Source organism: Myotis daubentonii, chromosome X, assembly GCF_963259705.1.
Source record: "Myotis daubentonii chromosome X, mMyoDau2.1, whole genome shotgun sequence".
Taxonomy (NCBI): Eukaryota; Metazoa; Chordata; class Mammalia; order Chiroptera; family Vespertilionidae; genus Myotis; species Myotis daubentonii.
The window spans coordinates 129330290-129348994 of NC_081861.1; the positions used below are offsets into that span (position 1 = coordinate 129330290).

General features: G+C 41.1%; 2 protein-coding genes and 1 long non-coding RNA gene across 10 annotated transcripts in view; 2 read left to right on the forward strand and 1 right to left on the reverse strand.

The window, feature by feature from the left end:
- The window catches only part of ADGRG2 (adhesion G protein-coupled receptor G2), a 114644-nt gene extending 107301 nt beyond the window's left edge, over positions 1-7343 (forward strand). For all 5 annotated transcript variants that reach the window (XM_059678560.1, XM_059678561.1, XM_059678562.1 and 2 more), the window contains 4 exons: positions 182-465; positions 2931-3032; positions 3989-4141; positions 6446-7343. In XM_059678560.1, coding sequence (XP_059534543.1) covers positions 182-465; positions 2931-3032; positions 3989-4141; positions 6446-6630 — 724 coding nt within the window. In that variant the 3' untranslated portion in view covers positions 6631-7343. The remainder of the gene's footprint in view (positions 1-181; positions 466-2930; positions 3033-3988; positions 4142-6445) is intronic.
- LOC132223329 (uncharacterized) overlaps positions 1-13719 on the reverse strand; it is a 107251-nt gene extending 93532 nt beyond the window's left edge. Inside the window, exon 1 of the long non-coding RNA XR_009450463.1 lies at positions 13691-13719. This is a non-coding gene — a long non-coding RNA (uncharacterized LOC132223329). The remainder of the gene's footprint in view (positions 1-13690) is intronic.
- A 23-nt stretch (positions 13720-13742) lies between these two features.
- Positions 13743-18705, forward strand: part of PHKA2 (phosphorylase kinase regulatory subunit alpha 2) — a 61159-nt gene continuing 56196 nt past the window's right edge. For 3 of the 4 annotated variants that reach the window (XM_059678540.1, XM_059678542.1, XM_059678543.1), the window contains exons 1-2: positions 13778-13847; positions 14186-14407. In XM_059678540.1, coding sequence (XP_059534523.1) covers positions 14330-14407 — 78 coding nt within the window. In that variant the 5' untranslated portion in view covers positions 13778-13847; positions 14186-14329. Of the gene's footprint in view, positions 13848-14185; positions 14408-18705 lie in introns of all 4 variants that reach the window. The other variant, XM_059678541.1, reaches the window with a different exon arrangement.

The following is an 18705-nucleotide window of genomic DNA, read 5'->3' on the forward strand; positions in this document are numbered from 1 at the left end:
CTATTTTGGGTTTTTTCCCTAGGGGTATAAATGATTGTGGAGAACAGTGGTTTTATCATTTTCTTTTCTCTTTTTTACTTGTAGTAATGTTTCAATAAACTGATATAAATTCACTGTATCATTTTGAACCATATTTCAGCATGATAATATGTTTTTCCCTGTTTCCCCCTCCAAATTACAGTTGCTGGATCAACAGCAATGCTGTATTCTATATTACAGTTGTGGGATATTTCTGTGTAATATTTCTGCTGAATGTCAGCATGTTCATTGTGGTCCTGATCCAACTCTGTCGAATTAAAAAGAAGAAGCAACTGGGAGCCCAGCGAAAAACCAGTATTCAAGACCTGCGGAGTGTTGCTGGCCTTACATTTTTACTGGGAATTACTTGGGGTTTTGCCTTCTTTGCCTGGGGACCAGTTAATGTCACCTTCATGTATCTATTTGCCATATTTAACACTTTACAAGGTAAGCTCTACAGTACTAAATCTGCACTGAATGATCCCAGTTGAACTTAAAAATATCACTACTGCCCTGACCGGTATGGCTCAGTGGGTAGAGTGTTGGCCTGCGGACTGAAGGGTCCCAGGTTTGATTCCGGTCAAAGGCATGTACCTTGGTTGCAGGCACATCCCCAATGGGAGGTGTGCAGGAGGCAGCTGATCGATGTTTCTGACTCTCTATCCCTCTCCCTTCCTTTCTGTTAAAAAATAAATAAAATATATTTTTTTAAAAATATCACTACTAAAAGAGTATCAAAGTAGTTTATTTAGTTGCTTAAGATATATTCTTGAAAGGGCACTTTGAGATCCTTGGAAGAGAGATGTTGATTTAATTCAACAAGTGGTACTTTTCCCCACCTTTTCCATCATCCCCTCAAAGAAAACATACTGAAGGGAACCTGCCAGGAACTCTTTCTGAGAGTCAATTACTCTTCACTTGGTTTCTTACTTTTTTAAAAAATGTTTTTTTAATTGAAATAGAGCATCCATAGAGAAAACTACACGTGCCATAAATGTTCCTGTGAGGTCTCACCACTCTGACCTCCTTGGGCTGTGTTTGGGAGACAATTATAAATATGGAGTCAATATACAGACCCAAGTGGCAGCAGCCTGACCCAGTGGCTAATCCTGAGACATTGCTCCGCTGGGACATGCAGCAGGAAAGGGTCAGACTTTGTGTGTCACCCTTACTTCAGAGCTTCCCATTTGTTAATGAAGCCCAGCTGTAGTCATTTCAAACCCTCTTAGCTATATTCTTTGGAAAAGAAAATTACTAATTCTTTTAGACCAGTGTTACAAAAGACTTAGCAGCTCTGATTAATTTTTAATGGAAGTACAGTACTTTGGCATTAAAAGCCAAGCAGCCTAATAGGTTTACATTACATAACAATAATCCATAGCCCTTGGTTCCCTTTTATTCCAAAGCCTCTGTCGGGATGCCTTTTAATTGCATTTCTATCAGCTTGTTTTCATCTTTTCCTGCTACTTTTAGCTCCTATTGCATTCTCCTATAGTTCTTAGGCAAGAGATCAATTTGCTTGTTTTCAAAGAAACCCCAACCTGAGAATGAATTCAAATGCCTAATTTAGCTGTTGGTTCTTACTTTATTTGGAGAGAGCCAGTTAATATGCTTGTTGTTCACATACAATTAATAATTTTTACCTACAATGTACCAGTTCCTGAACTGGTATATCTAGGTGTTGCACTACATAGTATTAAATAGAAACGTTTTATTTGCCAACAATGACATGCTATAAGAGACACTTTAAGAGAAAAAAATAAAATAAACAAGAAGTGCTGGTGAGAATGTGGGAAAAAGGGAACCCTAGTACACTGCTGGTGGGAATGCAGACTACTGCATCTACTGTGGAAAACAGTATGGAGTTTCCTCAAAAAATTAAAAAGGGAACCGCCGCCCTGGCCAGTGTTCTTAGTGGTTAGAGCATCAGCCCATGCATAGAAGGGAAAATGAACCTGCCTTTCTCATTTCCCTAGAATGACTTTTCATTAGAATATGAAGGGATAGAAGAGATATAGTTTCATTTATAAAAGGGAACCTAATTTGCAGGGCTTTGGTGTTGATTAAAGGAGAAATAGGTAGAGGCTCTGATTTGGGACTCAGGTAACCCCATTTTGATCTCTTTCATACATGCTATTTCTCCCCTAAGGCAACCAAGAGTAGCCACCCAGGGTGGCAAATGAACAAAGGTGTGCATGCAGTATTCAAGATATCAGTCTTGAAGGCATACCTGATGTTTTAAAATGAAGATTTTTAAAGTAGATAGATTGGGGTTGGGGCAGACGGAGAACTACAAATTTTCCCCTTCATTCAGCAAATATTTATTGGGAAAGCATTGAGGAGTGACAGTAATGGGGCTGTGTGATGAGCCCTGTGACTGAAAGACTAGGACAGAGGTAAGTAGGAGGTGGGGCCTGAGGGCCTGTTCAAGATTGGAGTGTTGTTTTCTTCTTAACCAGGATGCCAGTGGAAAATTTCCTTGAGCAGGTTAGAGGAAGGCAGGGTGATAATGCTGTAGTGCCCCAGGCTTGGGAGGAAGAGGGGGAAGACCAGGCAAGGGCTTGAAAGGAGGAGCAAGGGATCTGAGACCTTTGATAGAGACAGCATTTGACAGAGCTTGGAAGTCAATTATAATTATGGAGGCGTGGGGAGGTAGGAGTCTAGGTCCCAGCAGGCGTCCTAGGTATATAGCTTGTACTTCCAAAGAAAAGGCCACAGACGGAATGTGAGAGGAGAGGCAGTGATTTTAGAAATGCAGAATCATCATTCCTTTTATAAATATATTTTATCATATATAGAAAGTGTCCCAGGGTGCCTTTTGATAAGCAAACTTACCCAGGACTTTTGATTTTTTGACATTAAGGTCTTACTTTGGAATTCATTGTGTTATGGGTCTTTTTTCCCCCCCATAGGGTTTTTCATATTCATCTTTTACTGTGTAGCAAAAGAGAATGTCAGAAAGCAATGGAGGAGGTATCTTTGTTGTGGAAAGTTACGGCTGGCTGAAAATTCTGGTAATGATTTACTTTACTTTTTATCCTTCTAAATCTTGAGGAAAAAATTGTATAAGTTAAGATTCAAAGCAATATATGCCAAAGGGCTATCGAATATGGAAATCAATGAATGGAACATGCACAATAGAAAATATTGATTGTGCACATTAGGGGCAAAAAAACCTAAAGAATTAAAAAAATAATTACTCATATATGGGAACTTAGTGAGCAATAGAATTAATGTCTGGCTTTTTCTTGATTGAAACAACAGTGAAAATTTTAGAATTTATTTCCTTTTGAGCTAATGTTTCCCATTTACTCAAAGTAATTTTTTTACCTTCATAACTTTTTAAGTCTTGACTCAACCTTGTATATAAACTTTAGCATACATTTGGTTGTTTGGTGATAGCATACATGTGGTTATTTTAAAGTTATATTTTTAGGTCCTGTTGGCTTGTAGAGCAAATAGGTCATTTTTAGGAAAATAAGAAAAATTAACTACTGTCTGAAAACTAAATTCCTTTTGCATGATTACCACCCATGAATACTACCTTTGTTGTATTGCAAAATCTGGTTGCACAAGATCTATATTTAGAAAATGGCAGTAAATGTAGTTTAGTCATTTGCAGGGATTTAAGAACCATGAGTCATCACAACACGGTCTATATGTTCTTAAGACAGTCCTTGTCTCTGAAGTACTAGCTAATTCAGTGGATATATATAGACATAATCAAATTAACTTGGCCTTTAATTCCATGATAATATGTTACTTTTAACCAGGCAGTCATTTAAAGGACAAATATATATAGCCTTAAATGCAAATACATGTTATCACACCAACTTGTGAAATATATGACTTCTCTGTAAGATCTGGAAGTGGGAGATCAGTTGCTAGAACAAGTTACACTGTGATCTGTCTCTTGCCTTTGAGCTTCAACATTCCAACCTGTTTTTCCGTAATGCTTATTCTACTACAGACTGGAGTAAAACTGCTACTAATGGTTTAAAGAAGCAGACTGTAAACCAAGGAGTGTCCAGCTCTTCAAATTCCCTACAGTCAAACAGTAACTCCACCCACTCCACCACACTGCTAGTGAATAATGATTGCTCAGGACTTGTGAGCGGGAATGGTATGTATTTCTCAATATAGTATTTCTCAAGCTAGAGTTTGTTTTATTAAAGTATTATTATCTTATAATGACATTTTTGCTAAGCAAAGCGAACAATTACCTATATGGTTAGTGGGTCAAAGTGTGGTTACCTTATAAAATAGAAAGATTATTAATCCAAATGTATTCACTTTAGAGCAAATACCTGGACAACTGTTTTTTTTAAGATTCAGTTGTGTAGTTTTTTTTTGTGATAGGAATTGATGATGACCTAAAAGTTTTAACATTGAAAATCCTGATTTAAGTATTACCCAAAGACTTCTGTGTTAAATCTGAGCAAGTAGTACCTAAAATAGTTGATAAAATTATATCAATTTTTACTTTATCTATAGTCATACACATCTTTGACCCTTTTAAACCTTCCTATTTTTCACTTATCATGTTTGTTCATTATTTTCCAAGTGTGGCTGCCTTGTTACAGTGCCCAAATCCCCACAAATATATCAATACTATAACCAGTATTGGTGACAATATGTCACCAACATATGAACAGATTATTGCTGCTGCACCTGGATTACTCATTAATTCTGACACTTCTAGCTAAAGCTTCCATTACATTTTCTTCCTTTCATAAGACTGTATTATTTATTACTCACAAAAGTTTGCCTTCTTTGGCTTCTTAATATATCTTTTGCATTTTTATAATAACTTAAATGATGCTTGTATACTTTCTCCTTCCCTGGAGATTTTGCCTTTATTCATTGTTTTAGGATATTAGTTATTTTCATGATGAATTCAAATAAATTTGTAAGTTTGTACATACACCTACCAAATAGTTTTCCAACCTCCCTGAAGATGCCTCTAAGTTGAGGTTTCTCAACCTTGGCACAATTGACATTTGGAGCTAGATAAGTCCTTGTTGGGGGGGGGGCTTGGCCTGTGCATTCTGGGATGTTTACCAACATCCCTGGCTCCACCCACCCAATACCAGTAGAACCCTCCCCATTCACCCCCAGTTGTGACAACTAAAAATGTCTTTAGACATTGAGAAATGTCCTCTGTGCGGGGTGGGCCAGTAAAATCCCACCCCACTCCTACCCCACCCCATCACTGAGAACTATCTATATATATATATTAAAGGCTAAGTGACCGACCATACATCCATCCGACCGTCCAACCAACTGACCGGTATATATGACATACACTGGCAATCCTATATAATGAAAGTCTAGTATGCAAATTGTTCCCTCAACCAGAGTTCTTCCGGGAGTTCGACCAGGGGGCAGGCCAGCTGGGGTAAGGGCACTGGCAGGTGGCCAGGGGAAGGGAAGGAGTACCCGGCTGGCAGCTGACAGCTGCTAGGGACCCTACCAGTGCATGAATTTTGTGCACTTGGCCTCTAGTTTAAATTTTGAAACCTTAGTTTCATCATTACCTTGAGATGGAGATAATAATTGCACTATCCAGTAGGGTAATAAATGACATAATACTTATAACGTCCTTAGCACTGCTATCATTATTATAATTATGGCATGAACTAACAAATTGGCTTATTATTCAGCTTTCCACATTGTCTTCTAATGGTATATTGGTCAAAAGGAAAATATCAAGTAGCCAGAGGGTCTCAGCTGCTGTGCATGCCCCCTCGCCCCCCCCCCCCACACACACACACACAATTCAGGATCATCCTGGGGTCGGGAGGCCCAGATCCAAAGCACAGTTTCTGAATGCCCAGCTGCTCCCTGGCCTAGACTCTATTGTTGGAATTGGTGGTTTCCCCTTGGGAATCAGTCCTATCCTGGGGTCAGTCAGAGGGACTGGTTTAGTTTAAAAGAAATGATTTTTTTTCTTGCCATAACTGTTGTCGCTCTGGATTTCTCTGGTACAAAGTTTTATTTTATAGGAAGCTTAGGGAACCAAGAACCTTGTAAGAGGACATATAGGGATCTCTGTTAACCTTAACCTTTTGGGGTAGAACAGAATATTATATTAGGTTATATTAAATATATGCTACCACTTGAAGTCAATAGATGTTCAACCAGAGTTAGGAAATGGGCCCTTTAAAATCAAATATATTGTTTTGCTTCATACTTTGAGCATTTCATTTTTAAAAACGGCCAAAGAGGAAACATTCTCCAATCTGTTTTACTTACTTTGAGTGGCCTTAGGGAAGGAATGACAGTAAATACAATATAATAATATATCATGAACATTTTTAAAACGTTCTATGTGTGTGTATATATACTTAAGAATAAAGTGTGTATTTTTAAAAGTATCCATTTCTGTGGATATTTCATGACACCAATTTTGGTTTTCATTATATAGGGAATGCTCCTACAGAGAAGAATGGTGTTTCTTTCAGTGTGCAGAATGGAGATGTGTGCCTTCATGACTTCACTGGAAAACAGCACATGTTTAATGAGAAAGAAGATTCCTGTAATGGTAAAAGTCGTATCGCTCTCAGAAGGACTTCAAAACGAGGAAGCTTACACTTTATTGAGCAAATGTGATTCCTTTCTCCGAAATCAAAGCATGATGCTTGATAGTGTGAAAATGTCCATTTTTACCTTTTCCACAATGTGAGATGTATGAAAATCAACTAATTTTATACTCAGCAACTTCTGGAGGAGCATAAGCTAATTGAGGGCAGTGGTTACAATTGGAAGAGAAAGCCAAGACATTTTGAGACATTTGCAACTTGGTTTCTTATCCTTCATTTTAAAAGAAGATTGGTTTTAAACAACTTACTAAAGATTCGTTTAAAGAAAATATAAGTAGTTCACTTCCAGCCACATTTTACTAGTAAAGAGGTTAAGTTATGTTGTCTTTGATAACATTATATAAAGCAACTGTTGACTTCAGCCAGTTGGTGAGTTTAATTGTGCATGCCTTTGTTGTAAATAAGCTAAATTCTAGTGACCCACACATCAGCAATCTTACTTCTACATTTTTTGTATTTATTTTCTAGTGTGTAAATTTATTTCTTTGTAGAATCATGGTTGTGTTGTTGTGTCAAATGTGATAAGATAACTCAAAAAATTTCTTGCTCATTCACTGAGTTGTAAAACTCCTTTTGGAGATTACATGGGATGTGAAATACAGAACTTCATTCAAATCAAAAAATAATGATGCCAGCCAAACTGGGAAACAAATGTAAACAGATGGTGCCACAATTAGCTTATACAGTGCCTTTGAGCAAGTTAAAAAAAAAAAAGGTACCCCACTAGACAGGCACAGCCCCGTGGGCTCATGGTTTGGCAGAGTGGGGGCCATATTTTAGCCCCACTCACCCACTAGAGTGCACCCTTGTACAGGGTGTAAATTGTATATACCTGGAAACATGACATCCAATAACCCATCTCCTGGCCTTATCCCTAATCATTAAATTATGGAATCTGCACCAAGATGTTTAGCTTAATACCATGGCCATAGAGAGGGATGGAAGTATAATCTATTCTAGACCATATGTCAGGAAAATTGTGAATGGGGAGAAGATACATACACTGCCTCTTCTCAAATCCCCAGAGCCTTTCAGAAAAGGGGAGTAGCATAGGGATTACTTTTTAAAAGAGATGTATATAAAGAAAAAAATCATATTGTTCTTTAAAAAGCAATTGCATGGTACTTTGTTGATTGTTATGATGGGTACACTGTGGCCCAGGCAGAGCTATAGTTATTTTTTAATAAGAGCTCTAGTCTCAAAGAATGTATAGTGACAAGGGGGAATAGCTATTGGGAATGGTGAACTATCCTGCAATGCTATTATTTCCATATGTATCAAACCCTGATTGCTCCTAGTTATAGAAGGTCTATCTTGTTTCCCACCTACAGCTGTGTGAGCAGTGCCTCAAGTGTGTTCTTATTAGGAGCATTTCAAAACTCTTTAGTTAATCAAAACCTTTCAGTTGAGTCTTTCACTAAGGTTCCCTCGCATATATTTCAAGTGAATGTTGTATCCCAGATTAACGATAGTAATAATATAATATACTTCTATGAGTGCTGATTTGCCTTTGCAATATTTCTTCTCCAATTTATTTAATTGTCTTGTATTTATATGTTAAAATTGACCAAAATATTAAAATCAACAAATTTGCAGCCTAGCTGGCATGACTCAGTGTTTGAGTGTCAACCTAAGAACCAGGAAGTCATGATTTAATTCCCGCTCAGGGCACATGCCTGGGTTGCAGGCTCAATCCCCAGTGTGGGGCATGCCGGAGGCAGCCAATCAATGATTCTCTCTCATTATTGATGTTTCTATCTCTCTCTCCCTCTCCCTTCCTCTCTGAAATCAATAAAAATACATTTAAACCATAAATTTGCAGTTAATTCTTTTAAGTTTGAAAACTTTCACACACAAAGAGAAAACATTTCAGGTCCTTTCCCTGGAGGTGTGGCATGGAAGTAGAAGGACAGCCCAGATTAAGATGACCATAACAGTAACATTCTTTGGCAAACAGTAGGCACACTGTGACTTTGAAGTTAAAGCAAGGTTTATTCTGTCTCATGAGAATCACTTTATGATTTTTCTCATTTTCCTCTTATTCTTTCAAGCTTATCTCTTTAACACATGTTGCCATTGGCCCACATGAGTCCCAGATATGGATCCCCTCCAAGTGTCTGCTCCTTTACCACTGAACAGTAGGATTTCAAGAAGGACAGGATTTGGGGTTTCTGGGGGAGCTGATTAGCATATGGGAGCCACAAATGGGGAAAGCTGGCCTCAACCACAAGAGGTCTCTGAGCAATCTCTCCTTCGACAATACTCAGCAGCTTCAAAGAGTATTGTTGAGTATTAAGGAAGGCGGTGAGAGACTCTAGATTTGGCGGGTAAGATCTCCCAAACCAAATCTGAAGCAGATTATGTAACCAAAGTGTACACAGCAGGATGCATAATGTCTGGTGTCCTTTAAGATCCCACTCCCCTTATTTTTCCTGTTGTGTTTTGTGTCCTTAAGTCAAATTGTCTGTTTGTTTTACTTCAGACTGATAAGGGGCAGGACAGAGAATGTTCCTGAGAAGCATCCTCCTTTGGGTTTAAAATTGGTCCCACAATCTGAGACTCTACTGAAGGAGATAGAGGTGGTGCCAATATGAGGAGGGGAGGAGTGTCACAGGAGTGGCCAGTATTTGAAATATTTCCTCAGAACATTTAAGAAGTTGTTGTTGTTTTTTCCCCAAAACACACTGCAATCATTAATCCCTAAAGTAATTCTATTAACTTTAATGAACAGCATGAAGATTGCTCTAGGCAAGAATGGTGAAATGGCTTCATTTAGGATACTTGGTTGTGTCTAATGAGGTTACCTAGGAGGCAGGTTAGTTTGTTGAAGGCCATTTTGAAAAAGAGCTAATTGACTAAATGGGCACTTTATCAAATGGAGTTGTATGTTGTCATTTTGTCTCCATAACAGCATTTTAAAGATTATTCAGTTTATCGCTGCCTCAGCTCCTTGCTGCTATGGTTGGAGTCTGAATCACAGGGAAAAGGAAAGTCTGGTCATATGAACATAACTTTGAACAGGAAAAATTCTTATCAGTATATTCTTTTTTTCTTTTTACCTCAGTCCTAGGTACAGTATCGAAAACTTAGGGCAGACAAAAATTGAATACATTGCTTGAGAATATGTTCTTTTAAATACATTTATAAGTATTCTTCACTGTGAAGAAATCTTAGGCTCCCTTATGTTTCCTCTCTTTACCTCTCAATCTCAAACTAGCTATAGGAAGCTGGAGCAGAGACAAATTCAACATTCTTTAGTATATAGTGATGAAAAACAAAATTAGTTCCAGTCGATTAAAGTTAATATGCCAAAGGAATAACTAAATTTGGCTAACTGGCTATTTTCAGCAAATTGGTTCAGAATGGACCCTCTCCTCTGTGTCAAAGATGGAATTCCTTTCTTTAAAGTCAAAGACCTGAACTCGCTAAGAGAAATATTTTTTTGGTTTCTGTTTTGGATGCTGACATGTGGTTCTCTGGGAACTTCCTTGGCTGAAGTCCGTGTAGCAAGACAATGGGTAGATACTCTGACTGGAATCCAGGATCCAGTTCTGGGTTTTCACCTTTATGAAGATCATGAACCAGCTTCAGAAACAACAACATACCCCATCACTTTCTATATTTGATTCTTGACAAAAATTTGAGAAATGATCAAGAAACAGGTCTCTACTGGATCCCAACCAGAGAAAGGCATCATGGCTATGGGACCAAGATATAGAGGTTTTGTATCTCAGGGACACAAGGATACTAAAACATGTCTCATTTTTATATAGCACAGCTTCTAGTCCAAAATGAATCTAGTCACTAAAATTCACTTGAAAATTTAAAAGCTAATATGTAGTAGTCTTCATTCTTGGTTTCATTCCTGAATTTCAAGCTTATTGAAAAATATAGCTCATATGATAATATACATTGATGCATAGACCAAAGCCTAAGAATGTAGGCTGGGTATAAGCCAAAAAGGGTGTATATGTGTATAGCAGAGTTTAAAGAATGAGATCAGGTAACTGAAAATGTTTCTATACTGGATGGAAATTTCAGGTAATGAGCAAAGGTCATCAGTTATTTATTATGGCTGCAAAATGGACTCTTGAAGAAGCACTCAGTGTGAGCAAAGCAGTAATGAAAAGAAGCAATGATCCCAGCTCTTAGATGCAGAAGAATATATGAGAGTTCTAGTAAGAATACATATTCAGATTCAAAAAGAGATTTAATTGACAATAAGGGTGGGGAGCCAATATAGGGTTAAGCCTCGGACTGACTTGTTGGCAAAGTCACAAACAAGTCTTCTTCCGAGTCTTAACCCAATCCAAGAGGTGGCCACTGATTTACACGCGCTGTCATTTAAAAAATAAAAATGGGGGAATTTGCCGGAAGCCGGTCCACCTTTGCTGCTTGACACAGTCGCTGCAGGGAAGAAACATCTGCACAGTTTATGTTTCAAGGGACCTGGCGTCTATGGCATACTGTTCTTAATATGTTTGCTCCCCTTCTTAGCGCTATGTGTTTTAACCAAGGTCACCTCTCCAAGAAAGGTTGTTTAGGACTAAGGAAGGGAATCAGTAAAACCCCTTAACTAAGTGCCAGGTGGCTAGTTAATCACTTTAACTACAAACAATCACGCTTAAGCTACATAATCTTTACTTAGGATAATCTCCTTCAGTTACTTCCTTGTAGCTTAATAGAACAATAGAGTAACCTTGGAATGGAGATAAGAGACACCCTAACCTTTGGAATAGAATGGATAAGATTAAAATCAACTGGTATAAATACAGATGTAACAGGATAATAAAGACAGAACCTGGCTATGATGATCAACTGAACGCTGTCTCCATGTCCTTCATTCTTCCCCGACTCCATCCACACCTTTGGGAACCCCTGGACCTGTTGGGGTTGGACCCCAACAGATAATGTCTAGTTTTATTTACTCCTAGACCATAGTAAATTCTGCATGGAGGTACATCACATTAATCACTGCATAATTTAAGAAAGTTATCCAATGGACCTGGAGAACATTATGCTAAGCGAAATAAGTCAGTCAGAGAAAAAGAAATATCACATGATCTCACTCATTTGTGGAATATAATGAACAACATAAACTGATGAACAAAAAAAGATCCAGAGACAGGGAAGTATCGATCAGACCATCAAACCTCAGAGGGAAGGCAGGGGAGGGTGGGGGGGAAGGGGGCGAGATCAACCAAAGGACTTGTATGCATGCATATAAGCATAACCAATGGACACAGACACTAGGGGGGTGAGGGTAAAAACTGGGGGGCACTAGAGGGGTAAGAACACATGTAATACCTTAATCAATAAAGAATAAAAAATAAAAAAGTACAAAAAAGATTTCTATATACACATTTTTTAAAAGTATGTAAAATGCTGTTTATGTAGTCACTTATGTTTGGGGATGATTTCTGTGATAAGCTTTGTCGGTAGAAATAGAATATATGGAATCTATAGTCAGAATTAGAAATGCTGCAGCAGCAAAATCATGGCTCATCCAGCAAAATTGGAGACAAGTATGTATTAAAGAGAAAGAAGCCATATGGTTTTGAGAGAGGAGAGACTAGGGTGGAGTTTAGAAGTTTGGGCAAAGATTATATGAGGGAGATTTGAGCTATCCGTAAAAGGTTTATGAGTTCAAGAACTTCTAGGTCACAAACTTCCCTTGGTGGATCTCCCACTAGCCTGGGGACAATCTGGATAAATAAAGTAGAAGATCAAGAATTCAAAAAAGAGAAAGTTATCCAGACTTACGTAAGAAAATAAAATACTATGTGAGAGATGAAGGGTTTGGCGCTTTAGTTGAGTGACACAGATTTATGTTGCAGGATTTTTTAAATGAACCTGATTAGGGATTATACACAGGGGAATCCAGCTGAGCAGGATTGATTTTCATTCATTCATTCATACATTCATTCAACATTAATTAAACTACAACTACATGCTCAACACTATAGCAGACATGGTAGGAAATACCAAAGACGGTTTCCATAAATAACTTACAATCCAGTTAGAAAAACATGCTGTACATGAAAAAAAATTACAATGAGGCAATACATTGTCGTCAAATGATGATGAAAACACCTATGATTTATGAAGTACTTTTCAAGGAACCAGGCATGGTGCTACGTGCTTTATAGTCATCCTCTTAATCTTCATAACCACCCTATTATTACCTCCATTTTACAGATGAAAACAGTGAATTTGAAGCAGCTAAAATAGCATGCCTGAGCTCACACCACTTGTAAATGGCAGATCTGGAATTTAAAGTCAATTTGAATTCACTCCAAGACCTAAGCTCTTAGCAAAGAAATTGTTATGGGAATTCAGATAATAGGGAGGACTAACTGGGGGGAGGAACTGTGCCGACATTTAAAGGAAAGATAGGCTTCAGATAGGCAAGGAGGAGGAGGAAGGGCCTGTTGGGTGAAGCAAGCCTTGGGCCCGTGGAAACAATGATTACATTAGAGAAGCTGTCCAGTGGAATTCATATAGGGCCAGATTTTGGTGAAAAATGAATACTGGGCCAATAATTGTGAAGTGTAGGTAATTATGGGTCACAATAAACTAATCTAAGTTTCAAATTGTAGGCCTATGGAGATTAACTGCAAGGCCTGGCCGGGTGAGTGGCGTCCAGATGACTAGGAGTGGGGTTGGGGGCGCTAGGGACCCTGTCCCAGCCACCCTCTTTTCTCTTCCCTACTGGACCCCACTATTCCACTTCCGCTTGGCCAGGAGACTCAGCCAAGGGCTAGGCGAGGAACCCAGCCCGCAGAGGGGCGCCCGGGAGGCCGCAGTGGGCGGGTTTATTTTTCCCGCCTCTGGTGAGATTGGCAGCTCATTCTGGGAGCCTCCTCCAGGCTACCTCTAGCCCAGACCGAGCCCTCCTTTACCCCCACGCCCTTGGAGGAGGGTTCCGCTCCGCTGGTGGGGACAGACCTGGGGGCGGGACTAGAGGGCGGTACCAGGTGCGGGACTGTCAACACACCTCGGAAAGGCGGGACCGGTTGCGCCGGAGGGATTTTGGGGCGTCCTGGGCCCCTAGCGGAGCCCACGCCTACCTTGCTCTGCGAGTTCCGCTCCGCTCCGCTCAGCGTCGGGGGCGGGGGCGGAGGCGGGGCCATGGGCGGGGCCCAGGCAGGGTCGGGGCATTCTAGGTGGCTGCAGCAAGCGGCTCTAATTCTCCAGCCTCCGCTGCAATCGGCAGCTCTCGGGTAGGTAAGGAGCTCCAGGAATGATCCAGGTTCCCCGCTGCTCCCGCGATCTCCCTATTCTTCCCCTCAGGCCGAAGCCTGGGCAGTTCTGTTTGGTGGTGGGGGCGGGGCCGCGGCTGTGGGGTAGGATCGGGCTCGGGGCCCTCCCCCAGGCCTCCTCGCGACCGCCTTTAGACGAAAAAGGCTCGGCGGGGGTGTCATAGCCCCACGCTCGGAATCCAGTTCCCCGATTCTTCCGCGGGGCCGCCAGAGCGCCAGCTGCTGTCCCCGCCCCCGCGCCTTCCAACCTCATGAAACTCTGGTTGTTTTCCAATCATACTTAGATTCTATCTTTTTTGTAAGCTCTGACCTACGACTGCCGGGCTCCATCCCAAGAACTGATTGAGACTGTGAGTGTTTGGAACCAGGCCCGTTTGACAGCTGCAGCCCAGGCGTCCCACCTCCGCGCAGCAGGTCGGGTCCCGGGACCCCGGGAGCATCGCCGAGATGAGGAGCAGGAGCAATTCCGGGGTCCGCTTGGACGGTTACGCTAGGCTGGTTCAGCAAACCATCCTGTGTTACCAGGTAAGAAGGGATCATCCCCAGTCCCCTCTTGGGTCCTGAGACTTTGCAGTTGAGAGCTTTCCTCTTTAAATTAAATCATGCTGGCCTGTGATTAACACCCCCGACCCCAATCCCACCCCATCTTCTATGAGTCAGGGGATCAAAAGGCTGTGTGGCTACTCTTCACAGAATTTTTTGCCCACTGTCTTTTTGCATTGACTCTGCTTCTTTTGGGTAAGAGAGAAGGTGTGTGTAGGTGGACAGAGCACACTGAATGAGGATGATGAACTCTGGACTTGGAGGACAGTAGACAGGAATGAAGAAGCTTCCTGAGGTTTGCATCTCACTCTGGAGTGTGGATCACCTTGTTAGTTACCCACCTGGCAGGGCCTTAGGGCTTATTCTGGTTGCTATTTCACAGAGGAGAAAACTGCAGGCCAGAAAGGTTACTAGGGTCAGACCCAAATTCAGGTCTGCTACCAAATTCCGGAGGACCTCTGAAGCTGCTCATATGGTCTGAAGCATGAGTATGCCTGCTGTTTTGTATTACCAGGCTAAAGTTATATGTGGACCCATCATATAAGAAAACTGGACTATTTTTATTCCTAGTGAAGACAGCAGCTATGTTGCTTGCCTTCAATCAACAGCAACTATTTATAGGACCCTCCTGTCAGAGAAGGAAGTGGCATTCCATGGTTAGATTCCTGGCCTGCGAGTTGAGAGCCATGGTCACTCCCAAGCCACTAACCATTATCCCTTCTTAGCAAATTTCTCAGCCTTGTTTCCCCATTCTGGAAGTATTTATTGTGTACCTATTATATGCAAGGCACTCTGTCAGGTAGCTGGACTCACACAGAAGAATAAATTATTGTAGTGCAGTGAGATTTATGCATAGGGTATAAGACCAGTATCCATTATATGAAACCCCTGGGGCCAGATGTGGTTTGCAAGTCAGAAATGTTTGGATTTTTAGAAAAGTAATATGCATATGTTATATATCTTCTATACTAATAAAAGTGTAATATGCTAATTAGACCAGATGTCCTTCCAGACGACCTTCCGGACGGACAAAGCCAGGCCTGCGAGGGAAGCCCGGGGGGCAACTGGAGGGAAGCCCCGGTCCTAGGTGCCAGAGGGAAGCCAGTGCTGGCAGCCGGGGGAAGGAAGGCCTACTCTTGCATGAATTTCGTGCATCGGGCCTCTCTAGTTCTATAATAATTGCAATGGAGTCTGGGCAGCACCCCTTAATCAAACACATTATTATTTCCACATCAGAATATGAATATTCATACTGAGTAGGAAAGTAAAGACTGAAAATAGTTTTATATCAATTCAGGTCACCTTTTGCCACCAAATGAGCATGCTGCAAACTTAGGAAAGCATTAGAAATTTTCAGAGCTTATTGGCTTTTGAAATTGCACAGGAGGGACTGTGGCTCTTGTTTTGGAAGGTTAACCCAGCGTGGGGAGCAGAGGAGGAGTCCTGAAAGAGATCATGTTCAAATTGAGAACTAAAGAAGGAGTAAGCAGGTGGACGGAGGTTATTTTTTGTCTTCCTCTTTCAAATATGTTATAATTATATCTACAAAGTGTTTTTTAATATATTTTTATTGATTTCAGAGAGGAAGGGAGAGAGAGAGAGAGAGAGGGAAATGTCAATGATGAGAGAGAATCATTAATCAGCTGACTCCGGCACACCCTACACTAGGGATTGAGCCCACAACCCAGGCATGTGCCCTGACCGGGAATTGAACTCTGACCGCCTAGTTCATAGGTCAACACTTAACCACTGAGCCACGCCAATCAAAGTGTTTTTAAATACAAGTTGAAAGGCTGTTCCTTTCATTACTGTGATGGAAAAGGCTATAAGGCGAACTGATAAAGCTTGGTTCTTGTGTCACACCTGGGTTTAAATCCCTACTTCTGCTTTCAATGAATGACATGTACTTGACCTCTTTGAGTCCATGCACTCATCTGTAAAATGGAAATAATAACACCTGCCTCCATTGAAGTATTATGAAGAAAAAGTAGTGCCCAGTCTGTTGCCTGGCATTGTAGTAGGCAATCACTAAATAGTGAGTGCTATTGGTGGTGTTAAGACTTTGATGTAGGCCACACACACCCAGGTCAGATGTGCACTGACCACCTTGTCCCACGATGCTCCCTTTCCTACAGGCCTGGATCCAGTTACTGATTCTTTCTGGTCTTTGAACATATTATGTCTTCCACTGATATGGTGAGATCCTTGAACATAGAGACCTCATTAGTTTTGTTCCCTTTTCATCAAGCAGTGCTCCACACAAATGAAAGTTACTCTTAAGTCCTGCTGGCTCTGAGCCATCCTAATGACCTAGCTTTTGATCCAGACTTGCAATCCCCCGGAAGCAAAAGAACTATTCTTGTTAAAGCAAATTTGCAGTGTCGGACTTTTCTCTCTAACATTTTAATGATTAAAAAGTGGACTGAGCCTTTAGTTGTATTTATTTTGGGGGTAGTTGGTGAGAAGCCTTCATGTTTGTCCTCTTTTCCCCTTCCCAGCTGCATTGTCAAGCTCTGCTAGTTAACCAGAATACTCCAGGTATGGTTCTGCTGGGAAATCCCATGAGCCTGAACATGTAGAATCCTACTCCTTCCCACCTTCCCCCAACCACACCCACCCTACCCCAACAGCTGGTCTTCACAGTTGTAGAATCGCAACCCATTTAGGGCTTCATCTTTTCTGAGTGATCTTAGGCATGCCACTTAACCACTCTGTCAAAATGAATAAATAATTTTGTTATGTATACTTTACCACAATAAAAAATAAGTGAGCTAGAATAATGCTTTCTAAAGTTTACGCTATATTTCTCCATCTATAGTAGATATGTGCAGATGTTTATGAGGCATTTTTTTCAATGTCAGCTGGTACAAGCTTTGAACTCTGTTTCTGATTTGCTTTTTAAATCAAGATCAACTTACATTGATTTTATGTGTTAGAAATCATTCAGTGTTACTGTCAAACTCATAAACATTCTTCTGTTAGAGACAATAGTTTGTTCATATCAGATAGCATGTCAACCAATTCCTTTTCCTATATCCATGAAAGAGAATTTTTTCCATTAGTAATTTGCCAAATATACTTGTTGCTTAATATTATTTGAGTCTTCAAGAAAAGAAGGAAAGAGCTATGTTTATAAAAAGATCCTTTGCAAGTTTGATTTTATATATTGAGAGAGTATAAGTATGTATTCTAGGAAGTATCTTCAAATATTTGTTGACTTAAAAAAAAGAAATTACTAGATTTATTTTTGGCCAGATAAGAAACACTAACTTTGTGCATTTCTTCAAGATCAGCTCTGTTTGAAGGCTCATTTATAAAACTGTTCAGTACAAAGTGGTGATAAGAGAATATGGATCAGAAAGAAAAATAATGATCAAGGCAGTGTTCACTGTAATTGCAGATTATCCATATAATAAAAGCCTAAGTGACCATTATGGCAGAATGACCAGTCACTATGATGTTCACTGACCACCAGGAGCAGACACTCAATGCAGGAGCTGCCTCCTGGTGGTCAGCGCACTCCCACAGGGGGAGCAGACGCTGAGCCAGAAGCCAGGCTCATAGCTGGCGAGTCCAGCGACAATGGCGGGAGCCTCTCCTGCCTCTGCAACACTCTAAGGAGCAGCAAGCTGAGCAGTAAGGAATGAGCAGGTGGGTGGTAAGGCGTGAGGAATCTCAGATTGTGAGAGGGATGTCCAACTGCAGCTTAGGCCTGACCCCTGGGGATTGGGCCTAAACTGGCAGGCGGATATCCCCCAAGGGGTTCTGGACTACGAGAGAGTGCAGGCCTGGATGAAGGACCCCCCCAATGCACAAATTTTGTGCACCAGGCCTCTAGTCCTATATAATAAAAGCCTAATATGCTGTGTCCAGTCATCGGTTTAACCAATCAAAGTGTAATGTGCTAATGATATCCTAAGGCCGCTCTCTATGATGTGCACTGACCACCAGGAGGCAGACACTCTGACTGGTAGGTTAGCTTGCTACTGGGGTCTGGTTAATCAGGACTGAGCGAGATGGGCCAGACATGCCCGGGAGCCCTTCCGTGGTCCTCCCCAGCTGGCCAACCTCCTATGTCCCTCCCCAGCCCTGATCGTGCACCGGTGGTGTCCCTCGACCTGGCCTGCACCCTCTCGCAATCCAGGACCCCTCAGGGGATGTCGGAGAGCTGGTTTTGGCCCGATCCCGCAGGCCAGGCCAAGGGACCCTACTGGTGCACGAATTCATGCACCGGGCCTCTAGTTTGTTATAAAAAGCAGATTATTAAGAGACCAGGACAG